The 19,939-nt window shown below is 30.6% G+C and overlaps 1 protein-coding gene across 1 annotated transcript in view; it reads right to left on the reverse strand.

The window, feature by feature from the left end:
- LOC145245674 (zonadhesin-like) overlaps positions 1-19,939 on the reverse strand; it is a 248,332-nt gene that overhangs the window by 157,223 nt on the left and 71,170 nt on the right. The window contains exons 9-13 of the mRNA XM_080107232.1: positions 15,924-16,189; positions 12,921-13,111; positions 10,680-10,863; positions 6,681-6,928; positions 2,649-2,956 (exon numbers count right to left, since the gene is read on the reverse strand). Of these exons, the coding sequence (XP_079963358.1) occupies positions 2,649-2,956; positions 6,681-6,928; positions 10,680-10,863; positions 12,921-13,111; positions 15,924-16,189 (1,197 nt within the window). The remainder of the gene's footprint in view (positions 1-2,648; positions 2,957-6,680; positions 6,929-10,679; positions 10,864-12,920; positions 13,112-15,923; positions 16,190-19,939) is intronic.

Consider the following 19,939-nt stretch of genomic DNA (forward strand, 5'->3'; position numbering starts at 1 on the left):
TAAAGCACAGGATGGCAAATTTTTCATGAAGGCATAATCTACATGGGTTGTCTAGGTCTCTACACGTGGTAGCTTGTCTTATTATTTTCCATTCGACTACCGGCGAATGTCCGCTTTCCTTGAGTTTCCAGTATTTATTTGCTAGCGGTGTTTTCATACGGTGTTTTTTATTGTTGAATGTACCTTTGTGGTCATAATATCGAGTTTTGAAATCTAAGGAGGTGATACCTACGTAATATTCCTTGTTATTCGGGGTTTCTTTCACAAATATTGTGGCCTAGTAAACTATGCTTTTGGTTAGACATTTATCTTGAAGTGGGCAAAGTGCGCAGTGTCTACAGTTGCATTTATCTCGTTCGTTATTAGTATTTTTATTCTAGTATGGTTGTTCTTGTCCGGGATTGGTTTATTATTATTATTATTATTATTATTATTATTATTATTATTATTATTATTATTATTAGTGTTATTATTTCTGCTAGTGTTAGTTTTATTTTTTTCATGGTGTCTACTTTTTTACTGTTTATTTTATTGTTGTTTACATTGTTTTTATTTAATATTTTGTTATTATGTGCTTTTATTATCATCTCCAAATTTTCGCAGCAGCTGTAGGATAACTTTAAGGTATTTTTATTGAAAATTTTGTGTAAGAGGTTGGTTGCGGGAAAGTGTTTTTCAATAAGATCAATAAATTTCTTGCCACGTTTTGTTTTTAACATTTGATTGTATGGGGCCGTATACCAAATGATAGTTCTTTTTCTTCTATTTTTAATTTTCTTATAATTATTGGTGTTTTGTTGCTTATATTTGATATCGATATTTTTGTATCCACTATCTTTTAGAGCTGTTTCATAGATATTGATTGACCTGTTAAATGCATTTTCATCACTTAAGTTATTACTGAGTCTACTTATGATCAAGTAAGGAATCTGTTTATAATTGATGGTGGGTGATTGGACTTAGAGTTTACGTATATTGGAGTAGTGTTATCTTTAAGTAGAGTTCATATGTGTTTTTATCTAAATTTAATGTGACGTCCAGGAAGTTTGTTATTTTTATGTTAACTGATACGTCTGCTTTTAGGCCTAATTTTTTCATTTCCTTGTGTATGATTTTCTTAAGATTTTTTTTATTATAGCTAGTTATGTATATATATATATATATATATATATATATATATATATATATATATATATATATATCCATTTGGAATTTTGAGACAGGTATGAATCTTACAACCAAATTGATTAGCCAAATTGATCTTGAACAGAAAACTAAATCCAATATCTAGAACACTTTTTTGTTGTTGTGATTAAGGGAAGTGGTATTGGTCAACACTACTGGGGAGCCATGATTTAATATATTGAGTTAGGAATCTGTTTTATAATTGATGGTGGGTGATTGGACTTTGGGTTTCCGTATATTGGAGTAGCGTTATCTTTAAGTAGGGTTCATATGTGTTTTTATCTAAATTAAACGTGACGACCAGGAAGTTTGTTATTTTTATGTTAGCTGATACGTCTGCTTTTAGGCCTAATTTTTTCATTTCCTTGTGTATGATTTTCTTAAAGTTATCTCCCTTGACTTTGTTGGAGTTTTTTTTTATAGTTAGTAATTATATATATATATATATATATATATATATATATATATATATATATATATATATATATATACATATATATATATATATATATATATATATATATATATATATATATATAAAGTAATATATTAGATTAATCCGAATCGGATAAATACAACACTGGTAAATTAAAAATATATCCATTTTGAATTTGGAGATAAGTACGAATCTTATAGCCAAATTGATTAGCCAAATTGATCTTGAACAGAAAACTAAATCCAATGTCTAGAACACTTTTTTTGTTTTTTGTGATTAAGGGAGGTGGTGTTGATCAACACTGACGGGGAGCCATGATTTCATATATTGTGTTGTTTTTAAACTCCTAAACCTGTTTCATGGTAGACATCTGATGATCTTTTAAATAACATTAGGACTATTATGAATTCGAAAAAGCAAATTGATGCAGCGATTGCAGGCAATTAAATGAAATACTGACTAAATAGTTTTCCAATGAATGATAAAAAAATATAGAAATAAGTTTTTATATCGTTTTAAAAGTTAAAAAAAAAACTTCCTAGACTATATGCATATAGATACAATACAATATTTAGTATTGTAGAAAGACTCACTAAACATGTATATTGAACTAGCTATTCCGACCTATCGTTATCCGGCAATATGTAAACTTCTGTTAAATAATAGCAATTAACAGATTTCACAGTTATACAATATAAGTGTTATTGTGTTTTTTATATAGAGGAACTCTTTTTCTAGTAACACCCGGCCACATGTCTGCTAGTTATTTCTATAAAAAAACTATTTTCCAGGTAACGCCCGGCCACGGGTCAGCTAGTAATTTCTATGAAAAAAAAACTCTTTTCCAGGTAACGCCCGGCCACGGGCCAGCTAGTTATTTCTATGAAGAAACTTTACGTCCATTGATGATTGTCTATGCAATGGAAAATGTCACAAACGACAAAATAATGAAATAATCAAACCAGACAATGACAAAAACTATCATAAAGATTACTTCATGGTAAAAACATAAAAAGATTATCCTTACTTCTTTGAAGGTTTGTCGCTGTCATCCGGTACAAGATAACTTGTTCCAATCTTTGAATATTTATTTTTAGCACCTGATACATCAACTCCTTCTTTAGTTCGATAATCATTCCTTTTCCCGTCGCAGTCACCGCAGATTCCAGTTAGATTGCCGCCAAATGTCGCTTTCGGTACACACACTTTAACTCGGCTTTTAAAGTCAAACTTCACTTCTAGACCCCATGGTGTTGTGACACAAACCCAGAAACCAGAGTAAGCAATGGAAAACTTGTTTTTTGTGTATGGAACAGACACAACCTCTTCGTTCACCTGGTGAAGAAAGAAAACAATGGATGTAATGTTAGAAGGCGAATTACATATCTTATTTAGTTACACCTCTCTCTCTCTCTCCTCTCTCTCTTCCTCTCTCTCTCTATATATACATACATTATATATATATATATACATACATACATATATATATATATATATATAAAGGCAAATATATCTGTAATGAAAACAAGGCAAGAGATTCATTCTAGTAATCTTGAATTCAATTAGGAATCCTACTACTCATCTACTTGACAAGCGGAAACGTACATTTTTTGTAACTTGGATTATCAAGGAGGAGATAATCCATAATCACAACATACCCCCATCAACTTCTCAGTCATAGAAGTCGTTAGAAACGAATTAGTTATCTTATTTAGTTACACATATTTCTATTTACATATAAAAGACACAGGACAACATCTACCTATCTACAAAACTGATGGTCTACCACCAGCATAGAGGCCACCATCATCAAGGCTCAACTTCACTGAGTTGGACGTGATTTGCCGAGACATCTGATGTACGGGGAGCTACAGGCTGGCAAACGAAACCAAGATCGACCAAAACTAATCTAGAGGTCCTTGACCATGCAAAGTCCACCAGCATAGAGGCCATCATCATCAAGGCCCAAGTCCTTGGAAAAAATCCACATTATTAAAAAATGTAGAAAACCAGTTCTAGTAAATAACAATTACCAATGGATAAAAACTAAAATGACAAATTCTGTTGATTTGGCGATGGATTCTTCAGAGGCATCAAATCTTGTGGGATTATTCATTCTATATACTCTCACAACCATATTTAATACTACGGATATGGGCATATATAGAGATGATGGACTATATAATTACTAACTATAATAAAAAAAAACTCCAACAAAGTCAAGGGAGATAACTTTAAGAAATCATACACAAGGAAATGAAAAAATTAGGCCTAAAAGAAGACGTATCAGCTAACCTAAAAATAACAAACTTCCTGGACGTCACGTTTAATTTAGATAAAAACACATATGAACCCTACTTAAAGATAATGCTACTCCAATATACGGAAACCCTAAGTCCAATCACTCACCATCAATTATAAAATAGATTCCTAACTCGATCGTGAGTAGACTCATCAATAACTCAAGCGATGAAAATGTATTTAACACGTCAATAAATATCCAAGAAACAGCACTTAAAATAGTGGATATAAAAATATTGATATCAAATATAAGCAACCAAACACTAATAACTATAATAAAATTAAAAATAGAAGAAAAAGAAATATAGTCTGGTATACATCGCCATACAATCAAATGTTAAAAACAAAACTTGGCAAGAAATTTCTAGATCTCATCGAAAAGCACTTCCCCATAACCAATCCCTTACACAAAATTTTAAATAAAAATAACCTAAAGTTATCATACAGCTGCTGCGAATATTTAGAGATGATAATTAAAGCACATAAAACAAAATATTAAATATCATGAAAACAACCACAAAATAAACAATAATAAAGTGGACATCATGACAAAAATAAAACTAAGACAAAGAACACATGTGTAACTAGTAGAAATAATAATGATAATAATAATAATAATAATAATAATAATAAACCAACTCCAGACAACGACAACCATAGTAGAAATAAAAATACTAATAATGAACAAGATAAATGCAACTATAGATCCTACGCAGTTTGCCCACTTCAAAATAACAACAACAAAAAAAACACCAAATGAAAACAACATTACCAAACAAATATTGGGAGCTCAAAGAAGGTGGACGTTCGATGGTAGTCAAATGGAATATAGTAAGACAAGCAAACACATGTAGAGACCTAGACGATCCATGTAGATTATGCCTTCATGAAAAATTTGCTATCCTATACTTTAAAGAACCCCAACATCTATTAAACTGCAGGAGAGAAATAGCGAACATTGGCCTATTTTCTGCCCACCTGGATTTATAACCCCGAACGAAATAGGACTCCTTCTGATAATGGATTATCCAGGTTGTATCAACTTCTTTTTTCGTATAATTTTCTCCATATAATTATCCACAACCACTCAAGAAACTGTTTTCAATAATTGTGCTGAAAAGCAAAATAGCGTCCATTTGCAGCTGAACATTTCGCTAACTGCATTTAATTTCCTCTGATGATATGAGCCATTGTTGAAAATCTATGGATTAAGGAAACTAAAATAACCCCTGCTATATATTCCTTTTTTGAAATAATGGAGTGTCAACTTCCTACTTTTATGCAACAAGAACACCCATTTCTAGATCGGGTTTTGACATGCAATCAAAAATGGGTTCTTTATGAAAACCGGCGACGCTCAGCTCAGTGATTGGAAGCCGACGAAACTCCATGACACTTCTCGAAGCCAGAGTTGCCACAAAAAAAGGTTATGCTGGCTGTTTGGTGGTCTACGACCGGTTTCATCCATTTCAGTTTTTGAATGCAAACGAAACCATTACGACTGTCAACAAATGGATGAAAGGCATCAGAAACTTCGACAACAACACCCAGCAGAAGTTGAACAAATTGAGCTACGAAACTCCGTCTCATCTGCCATACTCTCCAGACTTCTCACTGTCTGACTATCATTTTTCAAGCATCTCGCGTACTTTCTGCGTTAGAAATGCTTACAAAACCTGAACGATATCAAAAACGCCTTCAGCGACTTCATCGCCACCAGAACGCGAGATTTTTTACGTTACTTGCATAAATACATTTGTTTTGCGTCAGCCAAAGTGTGTTAACTCTAATGGTGCTTATTTCGATCAATTGAGCTATCTTCATGTGGATTGAAAAGTTAGAAACCGCAAAAACTTTCTTGACAATCGTCGAGGAATTTTCTTTCACTTACTATGACTTTACACCTTTTTTTTTAATTGAATTCTATTTCATCATCAACGATTCTGGAGCTGTTTTCTCATTATAACTCAAAAAGTTAAAAAGATGCAAAGACGGAAATGGTACCATTAAAACGAGTGACCTTTTGTGCTTGAGAATTCATTTTTCTACATAAGCACCATTCTCAATGCAATTTTTGCCAGGAATGTATTTATTTATCTACATAGTCGTTGTTGTTTCACCACGTTTCGGCCAACTCATCCTCTAGCCTTCTTCAGGTGGTTAATCGCGGCCAGATAGGAATGCTCAGCCTCATAACTGTATATCCAGTAATTACTGCCTTCCATAGTTGTTTTCTCACCACATGATGAGCCAAGTAAATCTCTGGCCTCTTTTGGATAGGATTGAAGCCGCTATCTTCAGACAAGGCTCACTTGGAACAACAAAGATTCAACGCCTCTATCCACTGCACGACGCGCCCCAGAGGACAATCAAGGTTGGATTTTTTGGTCTTAATCCAACTTTTTGTTCCTATCTGGTCTTCCATTGTCGGGTTCGTACCGAATGATATTATATATTATTTTTTTATTGCAATCCTTTGAAATGGTTTCCAATAAAAAAAAGTATATGTATATAATATAGAAGACGTATCTCTACCTCTGACCCACTTAATGACAGGGGGTTGCTCTCTTAGAATGTCACACCGTCAATATCTGCAAGAGAGAGATGAAATTCAGTTAACATAATAACGCAATTTGAAATCCCCTCTAATCTAATCAGGCGGAATAAAAAAATTGAATCAAAAAGATAGGAGGCTTTACTTTTGGAATGACTCTTGTAAAATAATTTTAGGGTTTAATTCGAATTCAAAATCACTTACCTCTATTGTTCTGTCTTTGTTTAATCGAATAGTAACGTTTTTAAGCTTCACATCAACCATTCGGGTAAAGGAAACTTTCTTATTTTTATACCGGTGTTCGTTCTTGACTTCAACAGCAAAATATGGCTTGATGGTACTTTGTGTCAAAGTATATTTGCAAATCCCCATGAAGTGGATCCATTGGTTATCGTATGTTTTATAATGAGGGTCACCGGAACCAATACACATGCATCGATCTTTACTTGGAACTTTATAACAGAAAAACAAACATAATTTACATCTAAGTAAAATGTAGAGAAAATCGTAACTTACTTGGCTAGCATGTGTGCGTGCTTCAAAGGGTCGGTCGTGTAACAAAAAGGTAAAAAGGAAAGAGAGAAAGAAAGGCAACAACAGCGACACTCAGTTTTATATTTGACAATCACGTGAGCGACTCTGTTAAGGCAGGATAGGTCCCTCCAATCATCTTATGCTCGTACGTACTTGGATCTTATATTGGAGCAGTAAAATCATCTGACCATTTCCCAGCAACTTTGTCAACGGATTTTATGTATGTGCTCCATTTCAGATCAGGGGTGAACATCAGACTCAGAAGCTTGTCAAAATATGGTGATTCCATAAGAAGAGAGGCATGCATTTAAGTTAGGGCCAGGTCAGTGGGTCAGAGCGTTGATATTGAAAAGAGTTTAAATAGATTATTTTCTTTGCCACTGTCTAATCAGACTCTAATAGTGGTGTTCGGACGACAAATTAGAAGGAATCCAAGAATCCCATCTAAGGGAAATAACTCCTACATTTTCAGAGAAGAATTGTTTCCCCTTAACTGTGAAATGGTTCCTGCGATTCTCGTATGTAAACATAGAATATGACGAGAGGCGGGAATCTGCGATGGGGACAATGGATGACCGAACATCGTTCTTCGTAGAAGTAGGTGTGTCAGAAATTTCGTGAAAAATAGTGAATAATTCAACCCCATCTTTCCAAGCTTATAACTCCTCCAAAAATGTAATTCAAGCCCTAATTTTTTTTCAATTAAAGGAGCAAGGACCAAGGTTTCATTAAAAAAAAAACAACAAAAAAACAACGAGTTTTTTTTTAAAGGTTTTAAACTTCGGACTTTACAGGTAAATTTCTAAAAAACACTACTTTTTTTTTAAGTTGAATATATTATTTATTGACCTTTTCTCTTCAATTTGTGATATATAACACTTTGGTTAGTAAATTAATTATTTACTTTTTAATAGACATTTCAAAATGGGAGGCGTGAATTATTCGACCCTCTGTCTTTCCAAGCTTATAACTACTCGAAAAATGTAATTCAAGCCCTAATTATTTTTTCAATTAAAAGAGCAAAGATCCAAGATTTCATTTAAAAAAAAAAAGAAAAAACAAATAACGCGGTTAAAAAAAAAAGGTTTAAAACTTCGAACTTTACAGGTAAATTTCTAAAAAACACTACTTTTTTGTTTTAAATTTGAATATATTATTTATTGACCCTTTCCCTTCAATTTGTGATATATAAAACTTTGGTGAGTGAATTAATTATTTACTTTTTAATAGAGACTTGAGAATGGGGGGGGAATAAAAAAAAACGCTTGTCTAAAATATAATATTCGGTTTATTGGAAAGAGCATAAAATTTCACATTGACCCTGAAAATATCGTAAAAATAGAATCAATAGAAAAATTTTGATAGATTTTTAAAGTTTAAAAATTGAAAAATATTGAGTTCGTAAAATTCATTACTGTTTTTTAAAAAATAAAAAAAAAGATATTTCTATTACTTTTAAAACGACTTTAATAGTTTATTTTGGAAGTATAATCCATAAAGAAAATAAACAACCCACTTTTAAAAGAGAAATTACGAGTTTTTATATTTTATTCGCAGTTTCGTGTTAGGGGTGTCAAAAATTCCTACAAAAATTCTGATACAACTATCGTAGCAGATACATTTCTGATTCAATCTGTTCCCATCTGTATGCATATACTTTTATGCAATCGTTATGTTAATAATCAATAAACCTTGTTAACCGTTAACCATTGTTTTTGTCTCTCCATCGATGTGATTTATTACCATGTTTTTTACGGTTATGAAGGATTCCATTTACCCACGTCATAACAAGTGGCTACACTTATAGGGAAGTCTAAATGGGGAGTTATGCAGCAAATTATTGTTTCCCATTGCATATACATTTCTACATGGTCGGAGAAGAAGTGGGGAGTGAGATTTCAAGTAAGCAATTCGAGAAAAGAAGCTTCTGTAGTAAAAAACTTCCTGCATCGAGAAACCTTTACAGAGAAGGGGTATGATTTTGCTGTTATTTAGGCCGGGATAATTATATTGGGAGGGTACACGTGCAGAAAATTCCGTTGAAGGACTTTCAAAGCAAACACAGATATATGGTGATGTGACAGAGACCGGATCCTGGCAGCCAATGAAAAGATTAGATATTCATTTTTGCACCCTGGAGAGGCTAATGGCACACGAGCAAACCCAAATGTGGACACAATACTCGATCTACGAATAGAGTCATCTTCCTATCGGCTTTCTCTCTACTTCCGCCGGATCATGGTTTTCTACCTAAACCACTCCACCTCGTCACAAAAGCAAATGACCTCGGTACAGTTGGGACAACTTCAAAACAACTTACCATTATATAGCAAGTGCGAGCAAAGCCGAGTGGGTTCCTATTTAACCCGACGATCCTTTTTAAGCTTTAATACTAAACCTTTAAAGCTTTATTACCAAAACTTTGGCTTCATTATACATAAAATCAACGGACAGTCCATTCTTGAATAAAATATATTTATGAACTTTTTTGTTTGAGTAAAAGACAGTTTATAAACATATTAATAAAAAAAAAACAGTTCATAAATATATTAAAATTTTTTTTTTTTTAATCCGAAAATTGATTGGGTATATAAACATTTGTAATAGATTATTTGGGTAAATAATGATATATTAATTATAAATAATAAAATTACTAATTACTAAATAGAACGTTTCTGGCAAGATATACCTAAATTAATGGAATTTTTTAAATACGAATATGTGAGTTTTAGTGACTTTATTTCGAAGATTATAATGGCGAAATGTAAGCAAACTATAAGATATTTGCAGTTTCTCTTCCAATTTTCGGGTTTTTTAATCATGTCCAAACGTATTTTATTTCCTTTTAGTGGATTGATTGTTGCTATTTCTTCTGATGAGTTAAGGGCAAAATAGATGCGTTTTAATTTAAAGTTCGCGTTTCTTATTATATATATATATATATATATATATATATATATATATATATTATTCAATTTTCACCCCAAACAAGGCACAGTGCCACTTTAATGCAGGGGGCTACTATCAGGGACTTAATTAGCGGGGTCATTATGAAGGGAGATGAGTAGAAAGATGTTTATTGACATTACACTTGAACTTCTGCATATCGTTGCAGTTGGGAAAGCAGAATCCCGGAAGGGAGTCCCAAAGACCCGTAGTTCTGGGGAAGAAACTATTGGAGTAAAAGGCTTTCTTGCACCTAGTGATCTCTACTGTAAAGGGATGAGACTTAGTAGCTTGTCGGGTTTGTCGGGGGTAATTACATCGGGGAGGTACAAGTGTTTGCAGTATATATATATATATATATATATATATATATATATATATATATAGAGAGAGAGAGAGAGAGAGAGAGAGAGAGAGAGGGGGGTGTAAAGAAAGACATTTTTTATGATATGAATAGGTTAGCCAAATTAATCCGGTGTAGGTAACTAGATCTTTTCTTCTTTAATTTTTTAAAATATATTTTTGTGTCAAAAATAAATACCTAATAGATTATACAGCTGAAGATTTTAATTTGAGGTTGGTCTTTTTGCCGTTTCTTTATTTTATTCTGCGTTTTAATTTAAAGTTCGCATTTATTTTATTTTACGTTAAAGTTTCTTTTTTTCGGAATTGAAGTCAAAACGCATTTCATATTTTTGAATGCGGAGAAGAAGAACATGTTACCTTCAGGAATGCACTTCTTGTTTTTCTTCACGAATCCTTTCTTACAAACACATTGGTATTTTCCGTCTTCCAGTTTGCATTCTGAATTTTTTCCACAAGGTTTGGCAGGCTTCTCCGTCACTTTTCCGCCCGAACCACAGACAAGCAAGGTACGGCAATCAGAAGTCAAACGTCTTTCTCCCAACTACAAGCAGTAAAGTAAAAAAAAAATAATCAATAAGATTATAAACAAAAATTTATGACTTAATAGAAAATATAGGATAAAACGATAAAATTGTCGCCCTAGAAAAGATATGATTCCATTTCCGTTTAATGAAAACCGGTTTTCTATTTTGTCGCAGAACCTTCTACAAATTAGCCAGTTGTGTACAAATTCCAAGAGCCATAGCTGCTTTATGCTCTCTACCGATCCAAGTTATGACAACTGGACGGTTCAACGAATGAGGGAACAGCTAAACGAAGTTTCCGGCAACGGTTATGGTTTTTGGCTTGGTTTCAAACGAGGGCAACATCACGCCACCTCACATCTTCGAAGTCGTACTTCTTCTCTTGTTGGTGCCCTCCTCCCCCAACCTGAACCAATTGGACTACTTCGTTTGGTCATACATTGTGGATATCGCCAACATGACCTCTTACAACACCAAAACCAGCCATAACGCTGCCATCTGCCGAGTATTCGCCGAGAATTCGCGGTGTTTCCGCCGGCGCTCGTGGAAAAAGTATGCTTCCAATTCCGGACCTGAATCGAGGCGATGAAGGCGGCTACATTGAATAGATGTCAGCTCTACTACATAATCAAGCCACCCGAATTGATTTTTTCAATCAAAGTTTGAAAATAAAAATGAAATATTGTTTTCTTAGAGCGACACTTTTATCGTTTCACTCTATTTGGCGTGGTAATTATAGTCGGAAAATGTACTGTTTTTTTTTTTTTCAAAGTATTATAAGTTTTGAATGAGACGGGGGGTGGGTGTTGAAGGAACTATATGAAAAAACAATTCGTTGCATCGTCATGTCAATAATTTTTTTTTTTTTTTACCGAGTTAAACCCTACAGCAAAAAAATGGAATGACCGACGATCTTTGGTTTGTGGGTTCTCTAATGGAGACAGTAATCTTCCTCATGTGGAGACACTCTTAACCTATCTTACTCGTTCGGCGTCCAGGCTCCAACTCAACTAAAATTGCTTAAAAAGGAACACCTGACACGTCACGTCCGGCCTCCGCTCGCATAGTTCTGGTGTAATTCACCAGTTTGATGCATATCACAACATGACCCTTTGGCCCCTTCTACACCTGCATCCTCACTTAGCTTATTGTTTTCCACGATTTAATCTTTGTTGTTTATTCTGTTAGCTAGCTAGCTAGCTAGATAGATAGATAGGCAGATAGATAGATAGATAGATAGATAGACAGACAGATAGATAGATAGACAGACAGATAGATAGATAGATTGATAGATAGATAGATAGACAGACAATTAGACAGACAGATAGATAGAGAGACAATTATATAGATAGATAGATAGATAGATAGATAGACAATTAGATAGATAGATAGATTGATAGATAGATAGATAGATAGATAGACAATTAGATAGATAGACAATTAGATAGATAGATAGATTGATAGATAGATAGATAGATAGATAGAAAGATAGATAGATAGACAATTAGATAGATAGATAGATAGATAGATAGACAATTAGATAGATAGATAGACAATTAGATAGATAGATAGATAGATAGATAGATAGACAATTAGATAGATAGACAATTAGATAGATAGATAGACAATTAGATAGATAGATAGATAGATAGATAAATAGATAGATAGATAGACAATTAGATAGATAGATAGATAGACAATTAGATAGATAGATAGACAATTAGATAGATAGACAATTAGATAGATAGATAGATAAATAGATAGATAGATAGACAATTAGATAGATAGATAGATAGATAGATAGACAATTAGATAGATAGATAGATAGATAGACAATTAGATAGACAGATAGATAAATAGATAGATAGATAGATAGACATTTAGATAGATAGATAGATAGATAGACAGACAATTAGATAGATAGATAGATAGATAGATAGATAGATAGATAACAGACAATTAAATGTGTCTACCCGGCGTTGCCCGGCGATTACCTAACAATTGTTTACATCTTTTTTTTGTTTGTTTTCTTGCTTTATTATTTATTAATTATTTTTTTAATAACAGTACTTACTTGCATGTAGCCACCTTGGTATACACAACCACATTTATTCGATTTAACACAACCTTCACCGCTGAGCAGGTATCCCTTTTTGCACACGCAGCCCTCTTCAGTCCCAGTACAGTTTGGTTTACGATTAGCACAAGATGGTTGGCACACCGAGGCATTGTATTTATATTCTTTATTCTTTTCGCATTTGGCAGCTGTAAAAGTAAAATTAGATTTTAAAAACAACTTAGTGACATCAGAGGTTATCAAATATATAAATATCAAACGTCGGTTTGTGTGTTTGTGTGTTTGTGTGTTTGTGTGTGTTCGGATATCCGTTAAAAACTTTCGTCAGCTGCATCAGACAGGTTTGAACGGGTACCATCTGAAAGAACGATCCTTCAGGCGCATAATATGCGAAAATTAGAAAAAAAGATCAATTATGTGATGATAAACTAGACCATTAGCCGGTCACTTTTTGTGTGGAGATTTCTGCAAGTCACGTACGTATATCAAACTGAATAATGATATTGATAAAAAAATCAAACTTATATTCTTAAAAAATATAGATAATGATATTGCTAAAAATATAGATGATGATATTGATAAAAATATAGATTATGATATTGGTAAAAATATAGATGATGATATTAATAAAAATATAGATTATGATATTGGTAAAAAATATAGATAATGATATTGTTAAAAATATAGATTATGATATTGATAAAAATATAGATGATGATATTGATAAAAATATAGATGATGGTATTGATAAAAATATAGGTAATGATATTGTTAAAAAATATAGAAAATAATATTGTTAAAAAATATAGATAATGATATTGTAAAAAATATAGATAATAATATTTTTTTAAATATAAATAATAATATTGTTAAAATATTGATAATGTTTTTGTTAATAATAGAGATAATAATATTGTTAAACAATATAGATAATATTACTGTTAAAAAATAAAAAGATAATGATGTTAAAAATATAGATAGCAATTTTGTTAAGGAATATATTAATTATATTGTGGAAAACTATAGATAATAATATTTTTAAATATATAAATAATTATTTATTTTAAAATATAGATAATGATATTGTTACAAATATAGATAATAATATTTACAAATATAGATAATAATATTGTTAAAAATATAGATAATAATATTGTTAAAAATATAGATAATAATATTGTTAAAAATATAGATAATGATATTTTTAAAAACTTTGATAATAAAATTGTTAAAAAAATATAGATAATAATATTGTTACAAAATATAGATTATAATATTGTTAAAAATACAGACACTGATATTGTTGAAAAATGTAGATAATTATATTGTTAAAATATATACATAATGGTATTGTTAAAAACATAGAAAATTATATCGTTAAAAATACAGATAATTATATTGTCAAAAAATATAGAAAATAATATTGTTTCAAATATAGATAATTATATCGTTACAAATATAGATAATGATATTATTTAAACATATAGATAATTATATTGTTAAAAAATATAGATAATGTGTTTGTTAAAGATATTTGTAATGATATTGTTAAAAATATAAATAATGGTATTGTTAAAAAATATAGATAATTACATTGCTAAAGATATAGATCATTATATTGTTAAAAAATATAGATAATGCTTTCGTTAAAAAATATAGATAATAATATTGTTAAAAAATATAGATAATAATATTGTTAAAAATGTAGATAATAATATTGTTAAAAATGTAGAATATTATATTGTTAACAAATATAGATAATGATATTGTTAAAAATATAGATAATTATATGGTTAAAAATATAGATAATTATACTGTTAAAATATAGATAATAATATTGTTAAAAATATAAATAATGATATTGTTAAAAAAATATAGATAATGATTTTTAAAAAATATATAGATAATAATATTGTTAAAAATATATATAATGATATTGCTAAAAAATATAGATAATAATATTGTTACAAAAGATAGATAATGATATTGTTAAGAAATATAGATAATTATACTGTTAAATATATAGATACTGATATTGTTAAAAATATAGATAATAATATTGTTAAAATATAGACACTGATATTGTTAAAAACATAGATAACACTATTGTTAAAAAATATAGATAATAATACTGTTAAAAATATAGATAATAATATTGTTAAAAATATTGATAATGATATTGTAAAAATATAGATACTGATATTGTTTTAAAATATAGATAATTATACTGTTAAAAAATATAGATAATTATACTGTTAAAAATATAGATAATGATATTGTTAAAAATATAGATAATTATATTGTTTTAAAATATAGATAATTATATTGTTAAAAAATATAGATAATTATACTGTTAAAAAATATAGATAATGATTTTGTGAAAAAATAGAGATAATGATTTTGTGAAAAAATAGAGATAATGATATTGTTAAAAAGATCTGGATAATGATATTGTTAAAAAGATCTGGATAAAAATATTTAAGAAAGATCTGTATGAAGATATTGTTAAACAGATCTGGATAAAGATATTGTTAAATAGATGTGGATGAAAATTTTGTTGAAAAGATCTGAATAATGATATTGTTACACATTCTATCTTTCTATCTGTTTTTCTCTTTTCTATTGTGGTCTCTGGAGCATTACTGAAAACTTCTAAATTAAATTAAGGCGGCATCCATCGCACTATTGCAACACTTTATTGATCCTTGGCGAATGAACTTGTTATTTCATTTTAGGTATTATTCATCCAGCGCAACGCTGATCAAGAAAATACCTATTTTGTGGATGATCTTTTTATTTTTAAGCTTATAGTTAATTACATGCATATACACACGCACCACTAACTGCTATTCCATCTAACACTTATCGTTTGCAAGTTTTTGACCTTGAAGTACTATTTTTTAGCTTATTACATCAAGTGTATTCATGCCTTGTCTGGAGCGATTTCCATAAAAAATACGTAATCCCAAAACAACTGTTTACATAATAGATGAAACTTACGGCATTTCGCTTTCGTTCTCCATTGGACGGAAAGTCCCTTATCTTCACATAATTGTATGAATGCTTCCATGGCTCGGCAAAAGACGGTGTTTTTTTCAGGACTGCCATCATAAGCACACATATCGATTTTGCACGACTTCAGTTGCCCTGCTACTACATCTTTTGGCAAATTGTCCCGGCATTTCGCGAATATCTCATCTATAATTAAGTCACATCGCTTTGCGTCTGGCGTTTTGCAATCTATATCGATGTCACTAACTTCGCACCTGGAAAATAAGAATAACGTAAAAATTAAGGAAATTCACTAAAAATGTATCTTAGACTAGCTATCATGGCCCGGTATTCCCCCAGCGTATTTAAGCTTGTCTCCATACTGCAGTACTGCAGGAACCCCTCTGGACCAAAGTATCATAAGTTTGCAACAACAGAATCCACATACAAATTCAGTACACCTAGGCTAATAACCACTATCATATGCAGCTTTCGAACAGCATTTTAGAACCATTCAACCGTGATAATAAAATGCTACATTGTATTCTACGAACACCATCACAATTGCAACATTTTTAGAGGAAGGACTTCCTATTTTCTCTCTAAATATTTAGTACTACCACCACTACCAGTTGTCAACGGAAGGAAATGTACACATTCCAAAAATTCTGTTACTACACCGTCCTAAACTGGCTATTACATACAAATACTTAACAAAATCTTTCCTATTCTCAATTCATAAATAACAAAGAGTCACTAAGGTACATTTTCAGATGTTTTTGTCAAACCAATAAATACACTGACCAACTCTTACGATCGACTTTAGATATATACATATATATATTATTGAATAAATATATATATATATATATATATATATATATATATACATATATGCCATTAAACACACTACGTGTACATTGGTGATGTTTAAAACCAACGCAACGCATTCCATATATATTGAGGATTCTAGCTCCCATATATATATATATATATATATATATATATATATATATATATACATATATATATTATTGAATATTTTACACTTCACCAGACTATTCATTCCCGTGAAATAACCCTTTTCTTCACCCTATTCCCTCTGCTTCACCATTTGTTACCAAGTAAGATCTATGACTTACTTGTAGTTTCATTAAATACTTTTGCAAGCAAAACCCGATCCCGCATTTTGCTAAATCCTACCCTCTGACGAGAAGGAAAGTATTTATTCGAAACTCGGCGGATGAAGGACTATCCACTTATTTTGTGCTTCCTTTTTAAAATTAAATTTTTTAATTCTTTCAAAGTGTTCTTTAACATGTTTTCTTAACTACTTGTTCTTATATATATATATATATATATATATATATATATATATATATACTGAGTTATAAAATATATAGTATATATGGCGATTAAGCTACACTGAATATTCCGCGTTTCATCAACTCTAGGACTCTTCATGCTTATGCGCGAATTTTGTGGTTTTCTGTCGTTTTTATATACGCAACTTCTATTGAGATTTTAGTTAGCCAATCAGCTTATAGTATCCACCGCGCCCTTCCTATCAGCCAATGAACATGCACCTATCGGACAAAGGCCTATTTGACCTCTGGTTGACATGTTCCTTTGTGTGTGGTCTATATCTAGTTTCTTGACCTGTTTTAAATGTAGTTTAGGGTTTTTTTAATGTTAGTTTTTATATATATATATATATATATATAAATATATATATATATATATATATATATATATATATATATATGTATGTATATATATGTGTGTGTGTGTGATCGTTTATGTATATTCATGTTTATTTTATTTATTTATTTATTTGTTTATTTTCTATTGTTTTTTTTTAGTTTTAAAACTATTTTGCATCGCTATCCTAGAGTAAATTTTATCTTGTGAACACAGTTATTCGCTATTTCTCTTCTACAGATAATAGATGTTGGGGTTCTTTAAAGCACAGGATGGCAAATTTTTCATGAAGGCATAATCTACATGGGTTGTCTAGGTCTCTACACGTGGTAGCTTGTCTTATTATTTTTCATTCGACTACCGGCGAATGTCCGCTTTCCTTGAGTTTCCAGTATTTATTTGCTAGCGGTGTTTTCATACGGTGTTTTTTTTATCATTGAATGTACTTTTGTGGTCATAATATCGAGTTTTGAAATCTAAGGAAGTCATACCTACGTAATATTTCTTGTTATTCGGGTTTTCTTTCACAAATATTGTGGCCTGGCTTTTGGTTAGACATTTATTTTGAAGTGGGCAAAGTGTGCGGTGTCTACAATTGCATTTATCTTGTTCGTTATTAGTACTTTTATTTCTAGTATGGTTGTTCTTGTCCGGGGTTGGTTTATTATTATTATTATTATTATTATTATTATTATTATTATTATTATTAAAATTATTGTTATTATTATTATTTCTGCTAGTGTTAGTTTTTTTTGTCATGGTGTCTGCATTTTTTATTTTGTTGTTGTTTACATTGATTTTATTGAATATTTTACTATTATGTGCTTTAAATATCATCTTTATATTATCGCAGCAGCTGTAGGATAACTTTAAGGTATTTTTATTGAAAATTTTGTGTAAGGGGTTGGTTGCGGGAAAGTGTTTTTCAATAAGATCTAGAAATTTCTTGCCAAGTTTTGTTTTTAACATTTGATTGTAATGGGCCGTATACCAAATTATAGTTCTTTTTCTTCCATTTTTAATTTTATTATAGTTATTGGTGTTTTGTTGCTTATATTTGATATCGATATTTTGTATCCACTATCTTTTAGGGCTGTTTCATAGATATTGGTTGACCTGTTAAATGCATTTTCACTGCTTAAGTTATTACTGAGTCTACTTACGATCGAGTTAGGAATCTGTTTTATAATTGATGGTGGGTGATTGGACTTAGGGTTTACGTATATTGGAGTAGCGTTATCTTTAAGTAGGGTTCATATGTGTTTTTATCTAAATTAAACGTGACGACCAGGAAGTTTGTTATTTTTATGTTAGCTGATACGTCTGCTTTTAGGCCTAATTTTTTCATTTCCTTGTGTATGATTTTCTTAAAGTTATCTCCCTTGACTTTGTTGGAGTTTTTTTTATAGTTAGTAATTATATATATATATATATATATATATATATATATACATATATATATATATATATATATATATATATATATATATATATATATATATATATATAAAGTAATATATTAGATTAATCCGAATCGGATAAATACAACACTGGTAAATTAAAAATATATCCATTTTGAATTTGGAGATAAGTACGAATCTTATAGCCAAATTGATTAGCCAAATTGATCTTGAACAGAAAACTAAATCCAATGTCTAGAACACTTTTTTTGTTTTTTGTGATTAAGGGAGGTGGTGTTGATCAACACTGACGGGGAGCCATGATTTCATATATTGTGTTGTTTTTAAACTCCTAAACCTGTTTCATGGTAGACATATGATGATCTTTTAAATAACATTAGGACTATTATGAATTCGAAAAAGCAAATTGATGCAGCGATTGCAGGCAATTAAATGAAATACTGACTAAATAGTTTTCCAATGAATGATAAAAAAATATAGAAATAAGTTTTTATATCGTTTTAAAAGTTAAAAAAAAAACTTCCTAGACTATATGCATATAGATACAATACAATATTTAGTATTGTAGAAAGACTCACTAAACATGTATATTGAACTAGCTATTCCGACCTATCGTTATCCGGCAATATGTACACTTCTGTTAAATAATAGCAATTAACAGATTTCACAGTGATACAATATAAGTGTTATTGTGTTTTTTATATAGAGAGACTCTTTTCCAAGTAATACCCGGCCACAGTTCTGCTATTTATTTCTATAAAGAAACTCTTTAGGTCAGCTAGTTATTTCTATAAAGAAAGTATTTCCCAGGTAACGCCCGGCCAAGGGTCAGCTAGTAATTGCTATAAAAAATTTCTTTTCTAGGTAACGCCCGGCTACAGGCCAGCTACTTATTTCTATAAA

This window comes from Euprymna scolopes, chromosome 23 (assembly GCF_053919585.1).
Source record: "Euprymna scolopes isolate OS-2025 chromosome 23, ASM5391958v1, whole genome shotgun sequence".
NCBI lineage: Eukaryota > Metazoa > Mollusca > Cephalopoda > Sepiida > Sepiolidae > Euprymna > Euprymna scolopes.